The sequence below is a fragment of the Elgaria multicarinata genome, chromosome 14 (assembly GCF_023053635.1).
Source record: "Elgaria multicarinata webbii isolate HBS135686 ecotype San Diego chromosome 14, rElgMul1.1.pri, whole genome shotgun sequence".
Classification (NCBI taxonomy): Eukaryota; Metazoa; Chordata; class Lepidosauria; order Squamata; family Anguidae; genus Elgaria; species Elgaria multicarinata.
The window spans coordinates 1,813,499-1,834,378 of record NC_086184.1 but is presented as its reverse complement, the minus strand read 5'-3'; the positions used below and the strand labels follow the sequence as shown (position 1 = coordinate 1,834,378).

Here is a 20,880-nt window from a genome sequence, read left to right as displayed (position 1 = left end):
CTTCTCTCACAGGCTCACCGATTCCAACACAACTCTCATCCATCCCCTTTACAAGCGAAGGAGGTCATTTGCAAAGCAATGCTGCCGACAAATCATTTCTGCATCCCTCTTTGTTAAGGACATGTTCGTTTTTAGCCTAGTCTCATCCCTGTTGGGCCCCAATTTCCTCCTGCACAGTGTAGCAGGGCGTTACAGTATGGCACAAGGGTTGCTGGCTGAGTAAAGAGGACAGGAAATGGCTAGCACGGGGCGCCTCATAGTTGAGAAAGTAACCAAACAGCCTATTATGGGCAGGGAGAAGGTACCAGCTGAGTGAACATGTTACATGCAGGTGTCTTGCACTATTCCTGCTACACTCTTGGTTCTTCAAACTCACATATGCAATGACTGTGCCACTTATACATACTGCCTAGGCTAGAGAAACAAAGACTATTAAGTAGCACACCTTCACCCCTTTCGTACTTGCCTTGCTATTTGGGAGGGCGCGTCTCTAGTACAGGTGAAGGAGAGAGACTGATTGGCTGAACATCACAGAAAGCAAACAACCGAAATCAGGTCCTCTTCCGGACCAGGGCAAAGTGGCAGTGAACAATCAAACGCTCTCTCTGCTCTGACAACTCTAGGATGAAGACTGTGTCGCACTCAGATTCATATTAACCTGGAGGATCTCCTGGAGCTTCCGTTCAGGCGCTCAATGATCTGCCGGATCTGCGCCGATGGGCTGCTGCAGCCGCACAATGACAGGGCATAAATAAACCTCACTGGGGCTAAGGTCATTATTAAAAGCCCTGAAAGCGGCCACTTGTCTGGAAATGTGGCTCACAGGTGCTAAACAGATGCCTCTGGGTGTGTTCCTTGCACATTCATGGATCAGCAGCAAAGAGCTGGCATTGCTGGCTGTACCACTTGGGGAGTTGTGTTAGCGCATGCAGCTTGGATTTTAGTTAATTAGAGATGTGACCTGCAGGAGTCATCGAAACAACAGCCCTCTGCAGATTGTGCAATGCCTATTTATAGCCCTGCCCTGTGCATGCAGGCACCGGCTCTTCACACCACTCCCTTCTGCCACCCCACCCCACCCCCATCTCTCACCTGTGGAACTTTCTTCACTGGAAGGATATGTGGCCTTCCCCAGGAGCAGGTTCACCATGGTGGGGGAATTCGCTACTTTTAATGGCGTCTCTCCCCTCCTGTTAAGCTGATGAGGATTCCCCCCATAATGCAACAACAGTTTCACCACCTGGATGAAAAGAACATCTCAGTAAGTTGCATCAGAATTCAAGTGCTTTTCACCAACAGAAGTAGAAATTAAGGTTATACTAAATCTTGGAAAATGCTGGGGAAACCAAAATATCATCTAGTGATAAGGTAGCTCCAAGCCTAACACAGTGATCAGAGGAACATGGTCAAGAGCTCAGAGGTAGAGAACATGCTGTACAAGCATAAGGACCTTGGTTTACTCCCTTGCTTCCCCAGTTGCGAAGGAGATGGTGTAGGCGATACGAAGAAGGATTGGGCTGATGCAGTATAGAGGAATACCTCATCCTTACAGACACTGCTGCCTTACCCAGTTTGCCTGTCTTGTTCTCTCTGGACCTGAACAGGGTGCTACACTCCAAACACCTAGAGATAAGGATACTGTCACACATCAGGAGGGTGATGAGACATTAGCAGAGATATGAGGTACTGGAGGCAGGTGGTAGAAAGAGGGGGCTGCAAGTTATCCTTAATCACAGCTTCCCAATATGAGGAGGAAAGAGCACGCAGAATAGTCCGCAGCCAACCAGGAGGGCTGCAGAGTGTCTGCCGAGTCAACCTGGCAGCGTTAAACACGGAAGGAGACCATCTGGACCCACGCTCATGGGCGACTATTCAAATCTGGCAAGAACTGACCTTGTAGTGACCGTTGCTGGCTGCATCATGCAGCGGAGTGTCATCATCCAGGCCCTTGGTGTTGACCTCGGCACCGGCAGCGAGCAACTGTTTTGCAACATCATAGTAACCCCGGTTGCAAGCCTCATGCAAAGCCGTCCAGCCTGCAAATGCACACATAAAACACACACGTGACACGGACAGCCGACTTCACATCAGTAACTGTGTCACACAGCAGTGCTTCAATTGATGATACTGGCTGGCAACCCAGCGGCTTGCTTTCAGAAACACCCACTAGCCCTGCTTCAGACATCCGAAGCTTGACCCTTGCCTGGGATTTAGCCCATCCAGGCCCTTTTGCCTGGCAACGTAATATATACCTCCAGCTCCCCACTTGGAATAAGGAAAGAACAGAAGTTTAATGAACTGCCCCCCCCGAAATGAAGCCCTCCTTTCATTACAAATTTGCAAGAGCCATTGCTATAGGGTCAGCATTCTTCTGTTCAGAATTCCTGAACATGTATCCAGGACAGTGACAAACCACTGCAATATCACAAACAGGTCTGCTTGGGTTTCTAGTGGCTTAGCAGCATGGGATGTGTGCGTATGCGTGCGTGAGAGAGAGGAAGCAGGCTAGAGAACACTGCCACAGAAAACAAGAATGCCTCTTCCCAGATTTAGCCTCCAGACTGTAATAAATAAACGAGACTAACAGGTTATTTCCCAAATAGAATTGTCCTTGAAGTTCCCAAGAAAAAGGAAAGCTGTTTCTTTAGGCATTCTAGCAACTTCACTAGAATCTTCAGCCTCTTCCTCAGTTACTGAAAAGGTTTGTTAAGCAGAAATGACTTGAAATTAGTACACGTCAGGAACCAATAGTAAATATACATGGCTCAGAATAAGGGTCGTACTGCTTGTTACAGGGATGCACTCTCTGCCTATCCCCGGTGATGCTGGGCCATTTCAAATAACAATCTTTTGCAGCTTCTGAATACAACAGAAAGATAAGGCAGCAAAACCTAAATCCTCCAACAAGGACAACAACCTGTTACATTATGCTCAAAGAGAGTCCCTGGCAAAAATAATGGGACTTGGGAGAGAGATGAATTTGGAATATTTATTATTATTATTATTATTATTATTATTTATTTATTTATTTATTTATTTTTATTTATCATATTTATACCCTGCTCCTCAGCCAAAAAAGGCTCTCAGAGCGGCTTACACTTAGCAAAAAAGACAGTCCCTTCCCTCAGGCTTACAGTCTAATAAAGACATGACACACAAGGAACAGGAGTTCAGGAAGGAGGGAGGGGGGGAGGAGAGAGAGAGAGTCCAACAGGAGCAGGCCATGATGTTTCTTCTGCCTGCTCCTGTCCCCTTGTTCTATTTATTTGTATCCTGCCTTTTGCCCAATGCTCAAGGCGGCCTTACAAAGTTTAAAATATACATTGGGGGGGGGGGAACAAAACCATAAACAATTAAAAAAATACACAACAAAATTATAAGACCTTAACATAGATGGAGGGCCAGATTATTCTCCAAAGGCCTGCTGGAACAAAAAAGTTTTAGCCTGCTTCCGAAAGCCCATCAAGGAGGGAGCCAGCCTAGCTTCCCCGGGAAGAGAGTTCCAGAGCACCGGAGCAGCCACCGAGAAGGCCCTCTCCCATGTTCCCACCAAGCGTGCCTGTGAAGATGGTGGGACTGAAAGAAGGGCTTCTCCGGAAGATCTCAAAGCACGGGCAGGCTCATAAGGGAGAATACGTTCTTTCAAATAACCTGGACCAGAGCCATGTAGGGCTTTATAGGTCATAACCAGCACTTTGAATTGTGCCCGGAAACAGACTGGAAGCCAGTGGAGCTGTTTTAACAGGGGAGTTGTGTGCTCCCTGTAACCAGCCCCGGTCAACAATCTGGCTGCAGCTCTTTGAACCAGCTGGAGTTTCCGAACACTCTTCAAAGGCAGCCCCACGTAGAGCGCGTTACAGTAATCTAATCGGGATGTAACTAAGGCATGTGTCACCGTGGCCAGGTCCGACATCTCTAGGAACGGGCGCAGCTGGCGCATTAGCTTTAACTGTGCAAATGCACTCCTGGCCACCGCCGAAACAATATTTGGAGTATTAGAAAGACCTGAACTACGTCCACTAGAAAATCATGGTAGGAGAGTGGCTAAAAAGAAGGGCACCCAGGCTACAAGCCTAGCTGATAAGTGGAATGAACCTAGGGAAGGGGGAGGGGGAGAGGGACAGTAGAAAGTACCAAGAAGGAAAACTAGCACAGAGAATAATTGGACTGCCATGACTAAGAATATGTAACCAACTTGAAATGGGGAAGAGAAAGTTATAGATGGAGACACCCCGAGTCAAGGCCTTCCCACACCACTGCTCCTTTTTTTGAGCACAAAGAGGACATTGTGGGGCCAATAACTGCAAGAAATGTCCCCGAGCTGGATCACTGACTGACTATGGGTTGCCAGCACCCTCCCCTGAAAAATGCTGTCCTAGTTCAGGCTGGGAAATTCAGTTAGGAAGGCTCTAGAATAACATTTCTTTGCACGCCCAGTCAAGGAAACTACTTTGCCCCTTCTCTCCCTCACTGATGCAGTCACTTACCTGCAAAGTCCTTCACGTTGACGTCTGCACCCTCAATAATGAGTTCCTTGATCCGTCGGGCGTCTCCTCGAATAGCTGCCCGATGCAGCCGGGTCTCTCCGCGTTCATTTCTCTTGTTTACTTTATCTTTGGTTTTGGAGGCAGAATTAGGAGTTCCCTTCTGACAAACTGTAGACTGAGAGGGATGCTTTGGTGTTGTATCTACTGCTGGCAGGAGAAGAGGTGGGGGGGGGGGGGAGAGAGAGAGAGAGAAACACATATGAAGGAGGAGCTCAATGCAAAGCCAAACCCCCAAAGCCTTTAGAGGGAGCTCTTGCCATATAGTTAAAATCCTGCCTTCAAGCAGAGGTAATGACTGTGGGGAGGGGGGGGGAGGGGGAGTTAATCTTCCGAAGCAGAGGAATGCCTTTGCACGCACAATGGAGACGTTAATGGAAGACTGTGATTAAGCAAATACTGTAGAAAGCAGCTGTGGTTCCTCTCAAGAATGAAGGCGCCTAAGATCTAAGGGATGAAGTGAAGTCTCTATTCACCAGCTGCAAGTGCACAAATCTGGGGAGACACCAAGCTTTGTAGCCGATACACCTAACTAGATGGGCTCCACAATTCAAGAAGGACGCAGACAAGCTGGAGCGTGTTCAGAGGAGGGCAACCAGGATGACCAGGGGTCTAGAAACAAAGCCCTATGAACAGAAACTGAAAGAACTGGGCATGTTTAGCCTGGAGAAGAGAAGATGGAGGGGAGACAGGATAGCGCTCTTCAAATACTTAAAAGGTTGTCACACAGAGGAGGGCCAGGATCTCTTCTCGATCCTCCCAGAGTGCAGGACACGGAATAACGGGCTCAAGTTACAGGAAGCCAGATTCCGGCTGGACATCAGGAAAAACTTCCTGACTGTTAGAGCAGTACAACAATGGAACCAGTGACCTAGGGAGGTGGTGGGCTCTCCCACACTAGAGGCCTTCAAGAGGCAGCAGGACAACCGTCTGTCAGGGATGCTTTAGGGTGGATTCCTGCATTGAGCAGGGGGTTGGACTCGACGGCCTTGTAGGCCCCTTCCAACTCTGCTATTCTATGATTCTATGATTCTATATTTCTGAGATCTGCCGAGGCAGCATCGGCCTCCCCTCTGGGAAGAAGCACAAGGCCTGTTTCTGCGTTAAACACAACTTATCTTGCCCACACCTGGACTGTTGGCAGACTCTTCCGCTGTCATCTGCATAAGGAGAGCGACTTGCTGGCGTTCAGAGAGTGGGTAACCTGCACGGATCCCTGAAAGCCCCATCCCAAAGAGCAGGCCGGGTTTCCGGGTCGCAGGCTCCTTTTTAATCCTCTTCCGTTCAGGTCCCTGCTTTTCTGTGAAATCAGGCACAGACAACGAGGAATCATTTCCTTGCAGCTGAAAATCATTCGTTATGAAGGCATTCGTTAAGAGCAGCTTCTGCTGCGGAGCTTTTTCTACCAGAGAATGGAAAATAATGCTTGGATTTCTGCTCCTAAACAAGGACCTGAATATTCAGTTGCTGGGCTGAGACACCCTTCGTGGTTTCAGAGGCCTGGTCCACGGGGGCTCAGAATACGGGCCTCTCATATCATAATGCCCCGTGCTCTGGAACTTCCTACCACCCCTTCTGTGTTTTCTACCATGAAACATACTTTTCCCAACAAAAATGCCCAGGAAGGTAAAATTATCTTCTGCTTTCATTAATATTAAGGGTTTAATTATGATCTTATACCGTATTTGAGTACAACACGTAGAAATTTCTTTTAATGTAAACGATTCATAAACATTGTTAGTTAAATAAGTAAATAAATAACTTAGGCTAAAACCCTGCAGAGTAATTTTTTAGGGTTTCTTGATTTTATTTTAGAAAATGTATATCCTGCATTTCCACTGCTAAAATACTGTTCGAGGTGGAATCACGAATGTAAAAACAAAATATACAATAGCTTAATAAAAAGATCAATAAAACACAAAAAGACAGCACTAAAAACAGAACCAGCACTACACATTTCTATGCAAGCAGATTGAAAGCCTGTCCAAAATTAAAAGGTCTTAAGAGGCAGACAGGGGCCCAACTGGACTTCTGGAGGCATCTGTGGTCGTACAGGCAGCTCTTGCGCACCTCAGCCACAGTTGCGAAGCAGAGAACGACTCCCTGTTAGATCTTAGGGAGCAGGCAGGATAGCATGCAAGGACGGTATATTCCTTTGGATAATCTGTGTCCAAGCTGTTAAGGGCTTTACAGGAAATCACCAGCACACTGAATCATACCCAGAGACAGTTTGATCACCAGTGCAGCTGTGGGTGTGATGTGGTCATTACCACACTAGATGAAACCTCTGTCGAACTGAGTATATGGCCGGATCTTTATAAAGTACAAAGGGCAGACACCCCCACCTCCACCACTTCATGGTCTTCTGGTTTTGGTCAGCTTCTAGGATAAGACATACAACAAATTTCCTGTTTCAGGAGTGGGGGAAATGATTTAGCCAATTTCCTATCTAGTCCTTGGAATTCTCCCCTTTGATTATTTTAGACCCAAACCTGTTTAGTATTTTTAAAGACCAGGAGTAAGTGGATTCCTGGCAGGAAGAAACATGGAGCTGGCTGCTACCTGCTTAGTAAAGCAGCACAAAACTGCTGTGGGAGAGCAGAGAACATATCCCATCAGCAGTTTGAGCCAAAATCAGCAGCTGAGGAGCAGCTTCCCAAAGAACTTGTTGCAATGAGAAAATCCCTTTCGCTGAGCGTGGACAGGGAGAACTGCAGCCTTCGCCTTTGATGCTTCCAAAGTATTTGTATGGATGTGCATGTACACGGTTGTATAGGTCTGCCTTTGGGCATATGTGCAAGAGTGTGAGCACGTACACATGCCTGAGTAAGCAAGCTCTCTGTTATAACCAGGTGGGAAAGTATGCACTTTCTGGGGTGGCCCACTGACACTATTTTTTAAAGGCTGTGCTGACCCCTGAAACCTAAAAAGGCTCTTCAGTCCTGCTCTATTGTTTACACTTCCAACAGTAGTCCCTGCTTTTGTGCAATCAGTTCTGCTTCGTCTGGCTTCTCAAAGCCTCCCAAACTCAGACTATCGCATTTCAAGGGATGCAGTAGTCTCATGGCACCATATCCCGGTCCAGCCATTTGTCACCCAAGATAAAGAAATCGGAAATGATACACATTTGCCACTCTGCGCACAACGCTGCAGCATTCGAGGAAGCCACAGCAACCCAGGAACGGTTGCTTCGCTTCTCACTCGAGGCCTTGCGAATTCTGTGGTCGAGGGCTTATTGCACTGGAGGCCTCTGAGCAGCTTCCGCTTTGACCACCCAAATCTCGAGAAGTGTCCCCTTGGGTGACACAGCTGTTCATATGGCTCATGTTTATGTTTCAGAAGGGTTGCATTAAATTCCTCAACCTTGATTTGAGATGGCTTAATGGGGAATTTTATTTTTAGTACGAAGAATAGGCCTCTCTCAGACCCATGGCATTATCGGCGGCACCAAGCTTCAAAACCGAACAAGCGACCGAGGCCAGCCCTCTCCCATATCATGAACGCTCTACTTCTGTGCCTGACGGCAAGATCTGACCAAGTGATTTGCTAGCCCATTTCTTTTCCTAAGCTGCCTTCCTCACCCCCACCAAATTCACCACAGTTTCCAAGGCACAAATCTCAACGAAAAGCAGCATCCTAGACTCTCAGACTCAGCAAAAGGTTTCGAGTTTATTGTATTAAGGGTTTAAGAACAAACTATATTTGGAGAAACGTGGAATTAATTTCTATGAAAGGAAAAGAGAAAGCTGTAACCTTTTTCTAAAAATGTTTGAGAGAAAATATTGTTTTTATACATTAACAGTTGTAGAGTTAGCCAGAAAACCCTCTACATCCCCGTTTGCATGTAATGACAGGAAATCATGGGTTAATTAACGTATGATTTGCTGCGTATTCTCAAGACATTCTAAATATTCAGCCCCCAATTAGGAGTTGCTATGTGATATCAGAACCCAGATATAATCATGGGTTAAACAACCCACAGTTAACCTATAATTAGTAGTTATGTTAACTTTGGGTTGTTTAACCGACAATTAACCTAAAATGGCTGGGTTTGGACATCATGTAGGGGACTGAATATTCAAAAAGGCTATGGAATGTGCCTGGAACGCACTGCAGTAAACTGAGTTAAATAACCCACAATTTGCTGACATTACATGCAAATAGACTCATCATCTATGAGAGAAATGGCACAGCTATCGTTACACAAATCACATGGCCTACTGGCAAAGGTGATTGTTTTCCAGGGACCTTTTTCTCCTAAAGCTTTTTCCATTCCAGGCAGAATAAAAAGCCTAATTATGCTTTAGAAACATCAGAGTATGTTAGAAGAACCTTTGGGAGCAGTACAGGAGTAAAAGAAGTCCTCTGAGCATGCTCCAATGTAGACAGTTTTAACCCAAGTCATGATTCAAGGCTCAATGGAAAAAAGCCGTACAGCCACATCAAATACTGCATCGCTTTTATACCAGGCGCATTGGTGCCAAAGTAGTTTTGTGTGGCTTGCGAGGTGACTGACAGAAGCATTAGCTGAAGCAACTGTTCTCTGTGCCAGGGTTTGTCCAACATCAGCGATAGCCCACTGTTAAGTGTGACCTCCTCCCCTGTGTGCAAGCGCACACGCACACAGACATGGGCAAACCATTCACAAATGCAAGCAGGCGCTGTATTGCTTTAAGAGGTAATAGTAAACAAACATTTTGTTCATATTTTTGGTAACACAACATTATTTATTTACTGCATTTATTAAATGCCTCAAATATATTTCTCTAGACGTTTGACAACAGCAAGAACATGTGCTAACGCAGCAAAATACAATATCAGTAATAATAATAATAATAATAATAATAATAATAATAATAATAATAATAATTTGTTACCTGCCTCTCCCTCTGGATCGAGGTGGGGTACAACACAATTAAAACCAACATAAAATACATAAAACTAATTCAAATCACATTGCAGGGACTAAGATAATATAACACAAATACACTAAAATATCTAAAAATTCTCTAAAAGTCTTCAAAAGCCTGGGAGAAAAGGGAAGTCATGGCACCAAAAAGATAGCAGGGTAGGTGAGCTTCCCTTGGGAGAACATTCCAGTGCTGCTCCCCCAAAACCCTGCAAAAACACCACCCTTCTTTTTGCCATCCATCCTCTGATCTTCAGAATGAGGCAGGTAAAGGAGGAGTTGTGTGGATGACCTTAAAATACAGGCAGGTATATATGGGAGGAGGTGTTCTATCACAACACTCTTGAACAGGGGCCCATACTTTGCTAGTTAAATAGAAATGCAATTAACTGATCATGCTGACTTGACAGAAGGGTATTTTGTCTTCAGTGCTGAAGTCTGAGATTTAAGAAATTTATTGTCTTCAATATTTCAACCCAGGAAGCCTTGCTTGCTTCTTATAGCTAGTCAGGAATAGTGACTCCATATCAATTGGCAGGGAGCACCTATTAAGGATTTTTAAAGAATGAGAAGAAACCCAGGGGGCACTTCCTTACAGCGTATCTTTTCTCATTGACAAGAAAACCCCTGGATTGCTACCTTAAAGTCTCTGCTCAGAATTTGCAATGGCTTTAAACAACCGGAATCTTAAAGAGTATAAATAGCCCATCTCCTGAAATCTCCACAGTATAGGTAGTAAAGATTCTCCTCTGCTCCCCCCCTCCCTTTCTAAATTCCACAAGTAACACTAACCATGATCACACTACCTCCCTCATTAAAGATTGACAATTTATTACAGCATAAGCATTCGTGGACTTGAGGATAGTTTTAAAAGGCCACAGAATGGAAGGACAGGGGGAGAAACTTAAGTTATACAATGCAATGATGTCACAAGAGGTGCCCACAACACTAGGACCCTAATAATCCCTATAGCTTCCACAACCCCCAAAAGTTGCTGGGGGTGGGTGGGAAGAAAAGAGAGTCACATTTTCCCAGCAACTCAATACTGCAGTTTGAATGCCAGAAACATGTGATTTTCCCACAATGGAATGCCATCTACATTGCTGCCAACAAGCAAATAATAACTGCACATTCTCCAAACACAAAAAAACAGAAGACACACGCGCAACACACACACACCACTTAGAATTGTATCATATATTGCTTAACAACTGTATAAAGAAAACAAAATAAGTTACATTCTATAACCAAGACGATCAGAGAATTTCTCTTGGCGTGTCTCAACAAGAAACCTTTGACCAAATCTCTTTCACCCTCATGCAGAGCAGCCAAGTACCCAAGAATGAAACCAATGGCATAAAAAGTGTGACCTCTTCCTTCCTCCCAACTTCAGCGGTTCAGTCCTTCTCTTCAACATGGGACAATCCCATGAGGAAGTATTCCAAGACAAACTGGGTCAGAGCGATTTGGGCTAAAGCAGGAATAGGCAACGCAAGGTCTGTAGGCAATGTCTGGCCAGCCCAGGCTTTCCTCCCCAAGGAGACTGGAGCAACTGACCTGTAAGTTAGATTACTGCAATGTGCTCTACGTAGGGCTGCCTTTGAAGACAGTTCGGAAGCTGCAGCTTGTGCAAAATGCAGCGGCCAGATTGATTTCGGGAACCAGAAGGTTTGACCATATAACACCTGCTCTGGTCCGCTTGCACTGGCTGCCTGTATGTTTCCGAGCCCAATTCAAGGTGCTGGTTTTGACCTATAAAGCCTTACACGGCTTGGGACCACAATACCTGACGGAACGCCTCTCCCGACGTGAATATACCTGGTCACTACGTTCAACATCTAAGGTCCTCCTCCGGGTGCCTACTCCGAGAGAGGCTCGGAGTGTGGCAACGAGGGATAGGGCCTTTTCGGTGGTGGCCCCCAGACTGTAGAATGATCTCCCTGATGAGGCTCGCCTGGCACCAGCGCTACTATCTTTCCGGTGCCAGGTTAAGACTTTCCTCTTTGCCCAGGCATATGGCGGCACATCCTAATTACCCACATGTTTAGTTTTTAATAGGTTTTTAATGCTTTATGTGTGTATGTTCTGTGTTTTAGAGTTTTAAATTTTGTATACTTGTTTTTACCTCAATTTTAGAATTTCTGTAAACCGCCCAGAGAGCCCTGGCTATGGGAGCGGTATAAAAGTGAAATAAATAAATAAATAAATAAATAAAGTCATCACATGACAGCAGCATAGGCTGGCTGCTTCCTATGGCTGGGTCCTTATACACTGCCTCTCCCTGGGCTAAGGGACACACACTCTGGAGGTCAACTAAAGGGCTGCTAGGTAACGTGAGGAACTCATGCTTCTTTGGAGGAGAAGCCTCCTCGGAACCGGCCTCCAGCGTTTCCCATCCAGCCTAGTTCTTCTTACGTTCTTATCCTTCTCAGAAGCACAAAACTACCTGGCTGTACACAGCAAGAAGCAAAGCCAAGCAGCTCCACAGCTGCTCAGCCAATGCATTCAGCAACTCTCCTTCCCCATGACATATTCAAACTGATAAACACAGAATATTATTTCCCCACAGTATACAGCGTAACTAGGGATAGACCAGGGAGATGTCATGCTGGGAGACAGTGCTCTCTCTCCCAATTCCAAAACAGCATAAGCTGTTTAGCCTTTTTGCTCCCCTTCAATGGCTTATTTATTTATTTATTAGATTTATATACCGCCCCATAGCTGAAGCTCTCTGGGCAGTTTACAAACGTTAAAAACAGTGTATATTAAAAAGTATACAAAATTTAAAACCATCAAAAATATAAAAACAACAGAAACTTCTGATGACTAAGACCAGGCCTATATCCCGGGATCATCCCTGTGCATCCAAATGACACACAGGGGATCCGGGACCAGGCAGGGATGACCCCTCCATTTGCCTGGGATAATCCTTAGGTCTAGCTAAGGCCTAAAACGATCTTAATGGAGCAGCCTGCTCAAAATGCTGAAATGAACCGGGGCACCACATGATTGCATTTGTGTCTGGATACCTTAATAATGAAGTTATTGTGGGGCTTAGCAGAATACCCCAAACAGCAGTGCTTCCCTGGTTCAGTTTCTGGTTAGTGTTCTCTTAACAAACAGGACCCTCAGTGGGATAAAACTTTATCGGGTAGGTAGAGAGAAGGTGCTCAGCTGACTATGCAAAACAAAGTCCAGAGGCAAAAGTGAAACTGTGAACACAGAATGAACAGCCTTCCTCAACCTGGGGCACTCCAGATGTGTTGGACTGCATCTCCCAGAATGCCCCAGCCAGCTGGCTGGGGCATTCTGGGAGTTGTAGTCCAACACATCTGGAGCGTCCCAGGTTGAGGAAGGCTGCCTTAGAAGAAAGACACTTTGCCTCCAACACAGCCCACTCTCAAGCATTACTCAGTTCGATTGCACCATCTCAAGTTAAGACTTTCCTCCAGCATTTAACATTAAGTATTACCAAAAATGCCACATAAGCAGTTGAAAATCTATATGCCCTGTTCACCTTCCCTGGCTGCCTCTTTTGCCAAGGAAGGATGGCTTGTGTTTCTGAGCACCATTCCCTACCTGGCCACCTCCAAGCTCCCTGGCTCTTAACTATCCCTTGGCCAAGAGCCCTTCAGAGGTGAGTCAAGTGTTTGCTGAATGAGGTAGGTAGAGGCTGCCAGGAACAATTTAACCTAATCATAGGCGTCTTGTAAGCATGAATCATAGCATCAGTTCTCCCACTAAAAATGAGCCTTGATCATACAAGGGTGACATTGCAAGATAGCTAGGTGACACTGGACTTAGAGTGTGGACTCACAGTGGAGACAAAGATCCAAGGAGTTCCTTGGAAAGGGGGGGAACACTGGCTCAGTGGGTCTGGGGCTGAAAATGTGGGTTACTCTAATTTGCACAGGACTGCTTGCGAACGTTCTCCAAGATTGCTGCCCTATATTTATTTATTTATTTATTTATTTAACTTATATACCGCTCCCATAGCCAGGGCTCTCTGGGCGGTTTACAGAAATTCTAAAATTAAGATTAAAACGAGTATACAAAATTTAAAATTCTAAAGCCTAATGCTACTATAATACACCTAAATGTGTTTACACTCCATAGCCTACCAGCCATCCTGCTTACCAGAGCCAGCAGAGGACAGGGACAAAAACCCAGATTTGTATAAGGGGAATATGATCTTAGCAGATTTAATTTCAATTTCTTTTCTTAATTATGACTAACATAGAATTTGCCTTTTTCACAGCAGCCACACACAACGTTTTCATCGAGCTGTCCACCACAACCCCAAGATCTCTTTCTTGGTCACTCACTGCTAGCTCAGAACCCATAAGGTTATATTTGAAGTTTGGGATTTTTTGCCCCAATATTCAGCATTTTATACTTGCTTAAACTGAACTGCATTTGATTTTGATACCCATTCTCCCAGTTTGGAGAGATTCTTTCAGAGATTCTCACAATCCCTTTTTGTTTTAACTACCCAAAATAATTTGGTGTCGTCAGCAAACGTGGCCACTTCAGGATTCACTTCTAATTCCAGATGATTTATGAACAAGTTGAGAAGCATTGGTCCCAATTCTGATCCCTGTCGAAGCTCACTGTTCAGATCCCTCTTTTGAAAGAATTTACCATTTATTCCTACTCTCTGCTTCCTGTTCTTTAACCAGTTCCTGATTCATAAGAGGACCTCTCCTCTTATTCTGTGACTGCTAGGTTTGCTCAGGAGTCTTTGGTGAGGGACTTTGTTAAAAGCCTTTTGGAAGTCCAAGTAAACAGTGTCTACCAGATTATCCCTATCCACATGTTTATTGACAAGCTCAAAGAACTCTAAAATACTAGTAAGACACGACTTATCATTGCAGAAGCCATGTTGATTCTTTTTCAGCAGGACTTGTAATTCTATATTCTTACTGATTTTATCTTTAATAATACTTTCAACCAATTTAACCAGAACAGACTTTAAGTTAATTAGCCTGTAATTTCCCAGATCCACCCCCTCCTGGGTTCCTTTTTAAAAATTGGTGTTACAAAGACTATTCTCCAGTCCTCTGGTACAGAAGCAGATCTTAGGGACATAGTCCCTAATGGGACTATGTCCCTAAGATGGGGGATAGTTGGCTAAGCAATACTACAAAAGAGAAGGATCTTGGAATTGTTATAGATCACAAGCTGAATATGAGCCAACAGTGTGAGATGGCTGCAAGAAAGGCAAATGCAATTTTGGGCTGCATTAATAGAAGTATAGCTTCCAAATCACGGGAGGTACTGGTTCCTCTCTATTCGGCCCTGGTTAGGCCTCATCTAGAGTATTGCGTCCAGTTCTGGGCTCCACAATTCAAGAAGGACGTAGACAAGCTGGAGCGTGTTCAGAGGAGGGCAACCAGGATGATCAGGGGTCTGGAAACAAAGCCCTATGAAGAGAGACTGAAAGAACTGGGCATGTTTAGTCTGGAGAAGAGAAGATTGAGGGGAGACATGATAGCCCTCTTCAAATACTTAAAAGGCTGTTACACAGAGGAGGGCCAGGATCTCTTCTCGATCCTCCCAGAGTGCAGGACATGGAATAACGGGCTCAAGTTAAAGGAAGCCAGATTCTGGCTGGACATCAGGAAAAACTGTACAAGCTGGGTTTAGAAAAGGCAGAAGAACTAGAGACCAAATTGCCAATATCCGCTGGATAATGGAGAAAGCCAGGGAGTTCCAGAAAAACATCTATTTCTGTTTTATTGACTATTCTAAAGTCTTTGACTGTGTGGATCATAACAAACTGTGGCAAGTTCTTGGTGGTATGGGGATACCAAGTCATCTTGTCTGCCTCCTGAGGAATCTGTATAACGAACAAGTAGCAACGGTAAGAAAAGACTACGGAACAACGGACTGGTTAAAGATTGGGAAAGGAGTACGGCAGGATTGTATACTCTCACCTTATCTATTTAACTTGTATGCAGAACACATCATGCGATGTGCTGGGCTTGACGAATCCAAGGCTAGAGTTAAAATTGCAGGAAGAAACATTAACAACCTCAGATATGCAGATGACACCACTTTGATGGCTGAAAGCAAGGAGGAGCTGAGGAGCCTTATGACAAGGTGAAAGAAGAAAGTGCAAAAGCCGGGTTGCAGTTAAACCTCAAAAAAAAAAAAAAAAAAAAAACAAGATTATGGCAACTAGCTTGATTGATAACTGGCAAATAGAGGGAGAAAACGTGGAGGCAGTGACAGACTTTGTATTTCTGGGCGCAAAGATTACGGCAGACGCTGACTGCAGCCAGGAAATCAGAAGACGTTTACTTCTTGGGAGGAGAGCAATGACAAATCTTGATAAAATAGTTAAGAGCAGAGACACCACAATGACAACAAAGGTCCGCATAGTTAAAGCAATGGTATTCCCCGTAGTAACCTATGGCTGCGAGAGCTGGACCATAAGGAAGGCTGAGCGAAGGAAGATAGATGCTTTTGAACTGTGGTGTTGGAGGAAAATGCTGAGAGTGCCTTGGACTGCAAGAAGATCCAACCAGTCCATACTCCAGGAAATAAAGCCAGACTGCTCACTTGAGGGAATGGTATTAATGGCAAAACTGAAGTACTTTGGCCACATAATGAGAAGACAGGATACCCTGGAGAAGAGGCTGATGCTAGGGAAAGTGGAAGGCAAAAGGAAGAGGGGCCGACCAAGGGCAAGATGGATGGATGATATTCTGGAGGTGACGGACTTGACCTTGGGGAAGCTGGGGGTGGCGACAGCCGACAAAAAGCTCTGACGTGGGCTGATCCATGAAGTCACGAAGAGTCGGAAACGACTGAACGAATAAACAACAACAAAACAACAGAGCAGTACAACAATGGAACCAGTTACCTAGGGAGGTTGTGGGCTCTCCCACACTCGAGGCCTTCAAGAGGCAGCTGGACAACCATCTGTCGGGGATGCTTTAGGGTGGATTCCTGCATTGAGCAGGGGGTTGGACTCGATGGCCTTTTAGGCCCCTTCCAACTCTGCTATTCTATGATTCTATGAGTACATATTTTTGTTTGATGATCAACAGTTTCATATTTGAGTTCTTTAAGAACTCTAGTATGGATAGCATCTGGATCCAGTGGTTTGTTAATTTACAATTTGTCAGTAAGTTTGAGAAGTTCAACTTTTGTCACCAAGAATGAGGGGTGGGGGAGAGGAGAGTTCATCATCTGAGGTTTTATAGCTATCTATAGCAGCCTTCCCCAACCTGATGCTCTCTAGATGTGTTGGGACTACAACTCCCATAACCTCCCTTATCTAATAATGGTCAACCAGATGCCTCCAGGAGGCATATGAGCAGCATATAAAGGAAATAGTTCTCTTCTGTGGTTTTCTTTCCCCCAGCAACTGACATTCACTGGCATAATGACCCTGAGCATGGACATTCATATAAATATCATGACTAATACCTACCGACAGACTAAAGACCTTTTAAGGCCATCTAAAATGGCTTTTCCCTATGTTGTAGCAATTAATTTCATATTAGAATGATGTGTTGTATGAAGCGTGTTCGCTCTAACCCTAATCCTTTCGTCTGATCCATCCCATGGCTCTTATCTTCTGAACATACCTTCTAAATGTTCAGTAAGCATTACTTCTACATATTTTATCTTGGTTGTTGTAAACCGCTCTGGAAGCTTGCTGTAGTGAGGTATATAAATATTTTAATAAATAGCTCATTACTGCCCTCCCTTGGGCCTTTTTCATATCAAATACTACTATTGAAAAGGAGGTTGCAAGAACATATACTAAAGATCAATATGCTGAAACTCATACTGCTGTTTGAAACATAAAATAGAGGTGGGTTACATTTTGTGTCTGAAAAGTCTAATTTTCATGAGAGTACTTTTCAAGTACCATTTATACAGGAAGTGAAGAAGGAGCCATTCATTATAGCTCAAGGCTTCATGCCTTTTTGTAAAAGCAAACAAAATAGGCTCAGTCCTATAACAATAGCGCTCAAGACAAGCACCTACCCTTGAACCCACTGCCATGGTGCGTGCGTGTGCGTATGCAGGCGCTCTGCTGTTAAAGCAGCCACCATTTTTGCGGAGACATCTGTGCACACAATGAGGGGCCTTCCTGATATGATCCCACAAGAATACTTGGAAGTTTCCCTAAGATGATGACACAAAGCCAAAACAATGGATGCATGCTGTTCTCTCCAATCCCTCCTGCGTCCTCTGTGTTCCTCTCTCTCTCTGCCATTACCCAATTCTGTCACGTTCTTAAGTCTTGAAAACTCAAATGTCTGTCAGTCAGCAAAATTTTGCTTTGCTACCATTCAACCTTTTTTTTCTGAGGAATTTTTATACTGAATGCTGCTCCTTGCATTAATCCCTAAAGTCCATTGCTAACAACCTCTCTACTGGTCATTTTTCTCTATTGTGGCCATTTAGCTAGTGCTAAATATAGGGGGGATTCTGTTATTAAGTATGGAAAGAGGTAGCTGGTTAGACTCCTTTCAGGACTGTCCTTTTTTGGCATACACATGACTGCAACAATGGGAGAGGGGGGAAATAAGGTAATGGTCTCCTGTTTATACCCATTTCCTTTGATGTTCTAAAAAGGCAATGCTTTTTAACGAATAGCTATCCTATACCAAAGAATCCGTCTCTCCAGTTGGATTCTGTACTCAGGAGGCAGTTTAATGACCATTTACAGGCATGAAATTCAACAGAAGTCAACAGGACCACCCTGGCGTGAGCCTGGCCAAGATAACATGTGGCTTAATTTCAGCCACACTTTACTAGGGTTCCCAATACTGCTTTCAGCGTAAGGACTAAGACCTGGAATCATAGAGGATAAAGCTATCAGGGGCTATGTGTCACGATGGCTATATATTACCTCCAGTATCAGAGGCAGGAGACCTCTCAACACTAGTTGTTGGAGAGCACGAGCGGGTGAGGGCAACTGCCTGAGATCCTGCTTCTGGGCTTTCCAGAGGCATCTGTTTGCCCACTGTGGCAACAGAATCCTGGACTAGATAGGACTTTGGTCTAATTTAGGAGAACTCTTCGTATGTTCTTAAGTTCCCGAACACGTGGATGAACTGAATGCCTGCCACTCCTATGTATAGGGGATTTATTTGCAGTCTTCACAGTCTGCCCTATAACAAGGTTTTCAAGGCAGCTCACGACAAGAAATAAAACAATTTTAAATTCCATCACAATAAAAGTATGAATACAATAAACAAAACAGCTTAAAAGACCTGTGGGAATTAAAAGGTCTTTGTCCAGTGCTGAAATGAAATCAAGGGAAGCACTGGGCGACCCTCTTTCGAGAGGGCACTGCCACTGAAAAGGCCCTCTCTTCTGTGGGCACCCACCACACCTCACTTGGTGGGAGCACTCACAACAACACTGCCAACTAAGATTTCAAAGTCCAGGTAGGTAGAAGGGGGGAGAGGCACTCCTTAAAGTACCTGGGTCCCATGCCACAAAGGCCTTTAAAGGTCATAACCAGCACCTTGAATTGGTCCAAAGAACATTCTGGGAGCCAGTGAAGGTGGCAAAACAATGGCATGATGTGCTCATATTGTCCAGTTCCACTTAGGGATCTCACAGCCATATTCTGAACTAAAGTTTCCAGACCATTTTTAAAGGCAGCTCCACATACAATGCATTGCAGTCTAAAAAGGAGGTTACCTGTGCATGGATAACTGAAGAAAGGCTCTCTCTGTCCAGGTAGGATCATGATCAGTAAAAGGCACTCTGGGTCATCGAGGCTACTTGCGCCTCCAATGACATAGATGGCTGAATACCACTTAATTCGGCAGATGAACCACCCACTAACAGTACTTCCACTGTATCTGGATTGAGCTCCAGTTTATTGGACTTCATCCACCCATTACTGCTTCCAAGCATTGATTTAGCACTCCTATTGCCTCATCTAGATTAGATGAAAAGGAGGAATTGGGACGTCCACATATCAGAATCATAGAATAGTAGAGTTGGAAGGGGCCTACAAGGCCATCGAGTCCAACCCCCTGTTCAATGCAGGAGTCCACCCTAAAGCATCCCTGACAGATGGTTGTCCAGCTGCCTCTTGAATGCCTCTAGTGTGGGAGAGCCCACAACCTCCCTAGGGAACTGATTCCATTGTCGTACTGCTCTAACAGTCAGAAAGTTTTTCCTGATGTCCAGCTGGAATCTGGCTCACTCCAAATCTTAATTTGACCTCTCAGTAGTATCATGTCAGTGTTTTAAAAACATGGGAGATGAAACAGAACCCTGCAGGATCCCTAAGCATAAATGCCAAGGTGTTGAGCAGAAATTCCCCAACACCACCTTCTCGAATCAGCCATCCAGATATGAGTGGAACCACCCAAAAGCAGTACCCTGAATATCCAGCTAAGAGAGGATCTCCAGAAGAATACCCTGTTCTAGAATACCAAAAGCCACAGAGAAGTCCAGGAGAATCAACAGGACCACACATTTCCTGTCTCTTTCCCGGCAAAGGCTATCCCACAGGGCAATCAAGGCAGTTTCCATGCCAAAATCAGGCCTGAATCTCGATTGAAATGGGCAGAGAAAATTAGTTTGATCTAAGAGTGTTTGGAGGTGTCTAGCAACCAAGACTTGCTCAAGTACCTTGCCTAAGAAGAGAATGTTAGCTGTTGTTCACGTATTCCACCTCCAACGCAGGGTTCTTCAGGAGCAGTCATACAACAGCCTCTCTCAGAAAGGCATTTAACAAACTCATGGACTCAGCCAGGCACTCTCTCCCTGCTAGACATAACATGCAAAGAGGGGAAAGGGCTGAACACAAAGATGGTTGGCTGGACTTGACCAAGCCTCTTGCTCACTACCTCAGGCCTTAATAACTGAAGCCATCCAACCAAATTGGACCTGATGGTGTCCTGGACAGCTTCTGCAGCTGATCTGCATTACTCATGATATTCAGTTTGTGATGGATGTTAACAATTTTATCTTTAAAATGTTGGCAAACATTTACAACATGCTACTAAGGGTTCCGTCATATCTCTTGCTGGGCCAAACTGCACGAGGCCCAGAACTATTTGGAAAAGACTTAAAGAGCAACGCTAGTCCAGGTCAAATGGTGATCCCTCACACCTCTTATTTTAAAAAATAAAATAAGCATGCTCTAGGGGGGGAAATGCATTTTCTGAAGGATGACCACTGATTCTAAAACCATATTTTGTTTTCACTCCTATCAATAAGAAAGCTGGAAGAGGATCTCTTCACTAGAGAGGTTTGGTTTCAGATGTTTACAAGACAAGAATGTCGGGCAATTTATCAACCCCCTCAATGTAATTGTTACAAGTTTTACAGAAGCCACACTCTATGTGCCTCAGCTGTGCCATCTGTCAAGCAGAAACAGGAGCAACCATTCAGCAGAAGCAGAGCAGTGGTGCCCCGCTTAAGATCTTGGGAATG

At 44.8% G+C, this 20,880-nt stretch overlaps 1 protein-coding gene across 2 annotated transcripts in view; it reads right to left on the bottom strand.

The window, feature by feature from the left end:
• ANKRD11 (ankyrin repeat domain containing 11) overlaps positions 1–20,880 on the bottom strand; it is a 171,693-nt gene that overhangs the window by 18,183 nt on the left and 132,630 nt on the right. Inside the window, exons 5-8 of one of the 2 annotated variants that reach the window (XM_063141247.1) lie at positions 5,674–5,844; positions 4,488–4,694; positions 1,894–2,036; positions 1,093–1,240 (exon numbers count right to left, since the gene is read on the bottom strand). In XM_063141247.1, coding sequence (XP_062997317.1) covers positions 1,093–1,240; positions 1,894–2,036; positions 4,488–4,694; positions 5,674–5,844 — 669 coding nt within the window. The remainder of the gene's footprint in view (positions 1–1,092; positions 1,241–1,893; positions 2,037–4,487; positions 4,695–5,673; positions 5,845–20,880) is intronic. The other variant, XM_063141248.1, reaches the window with a different exon arrangement.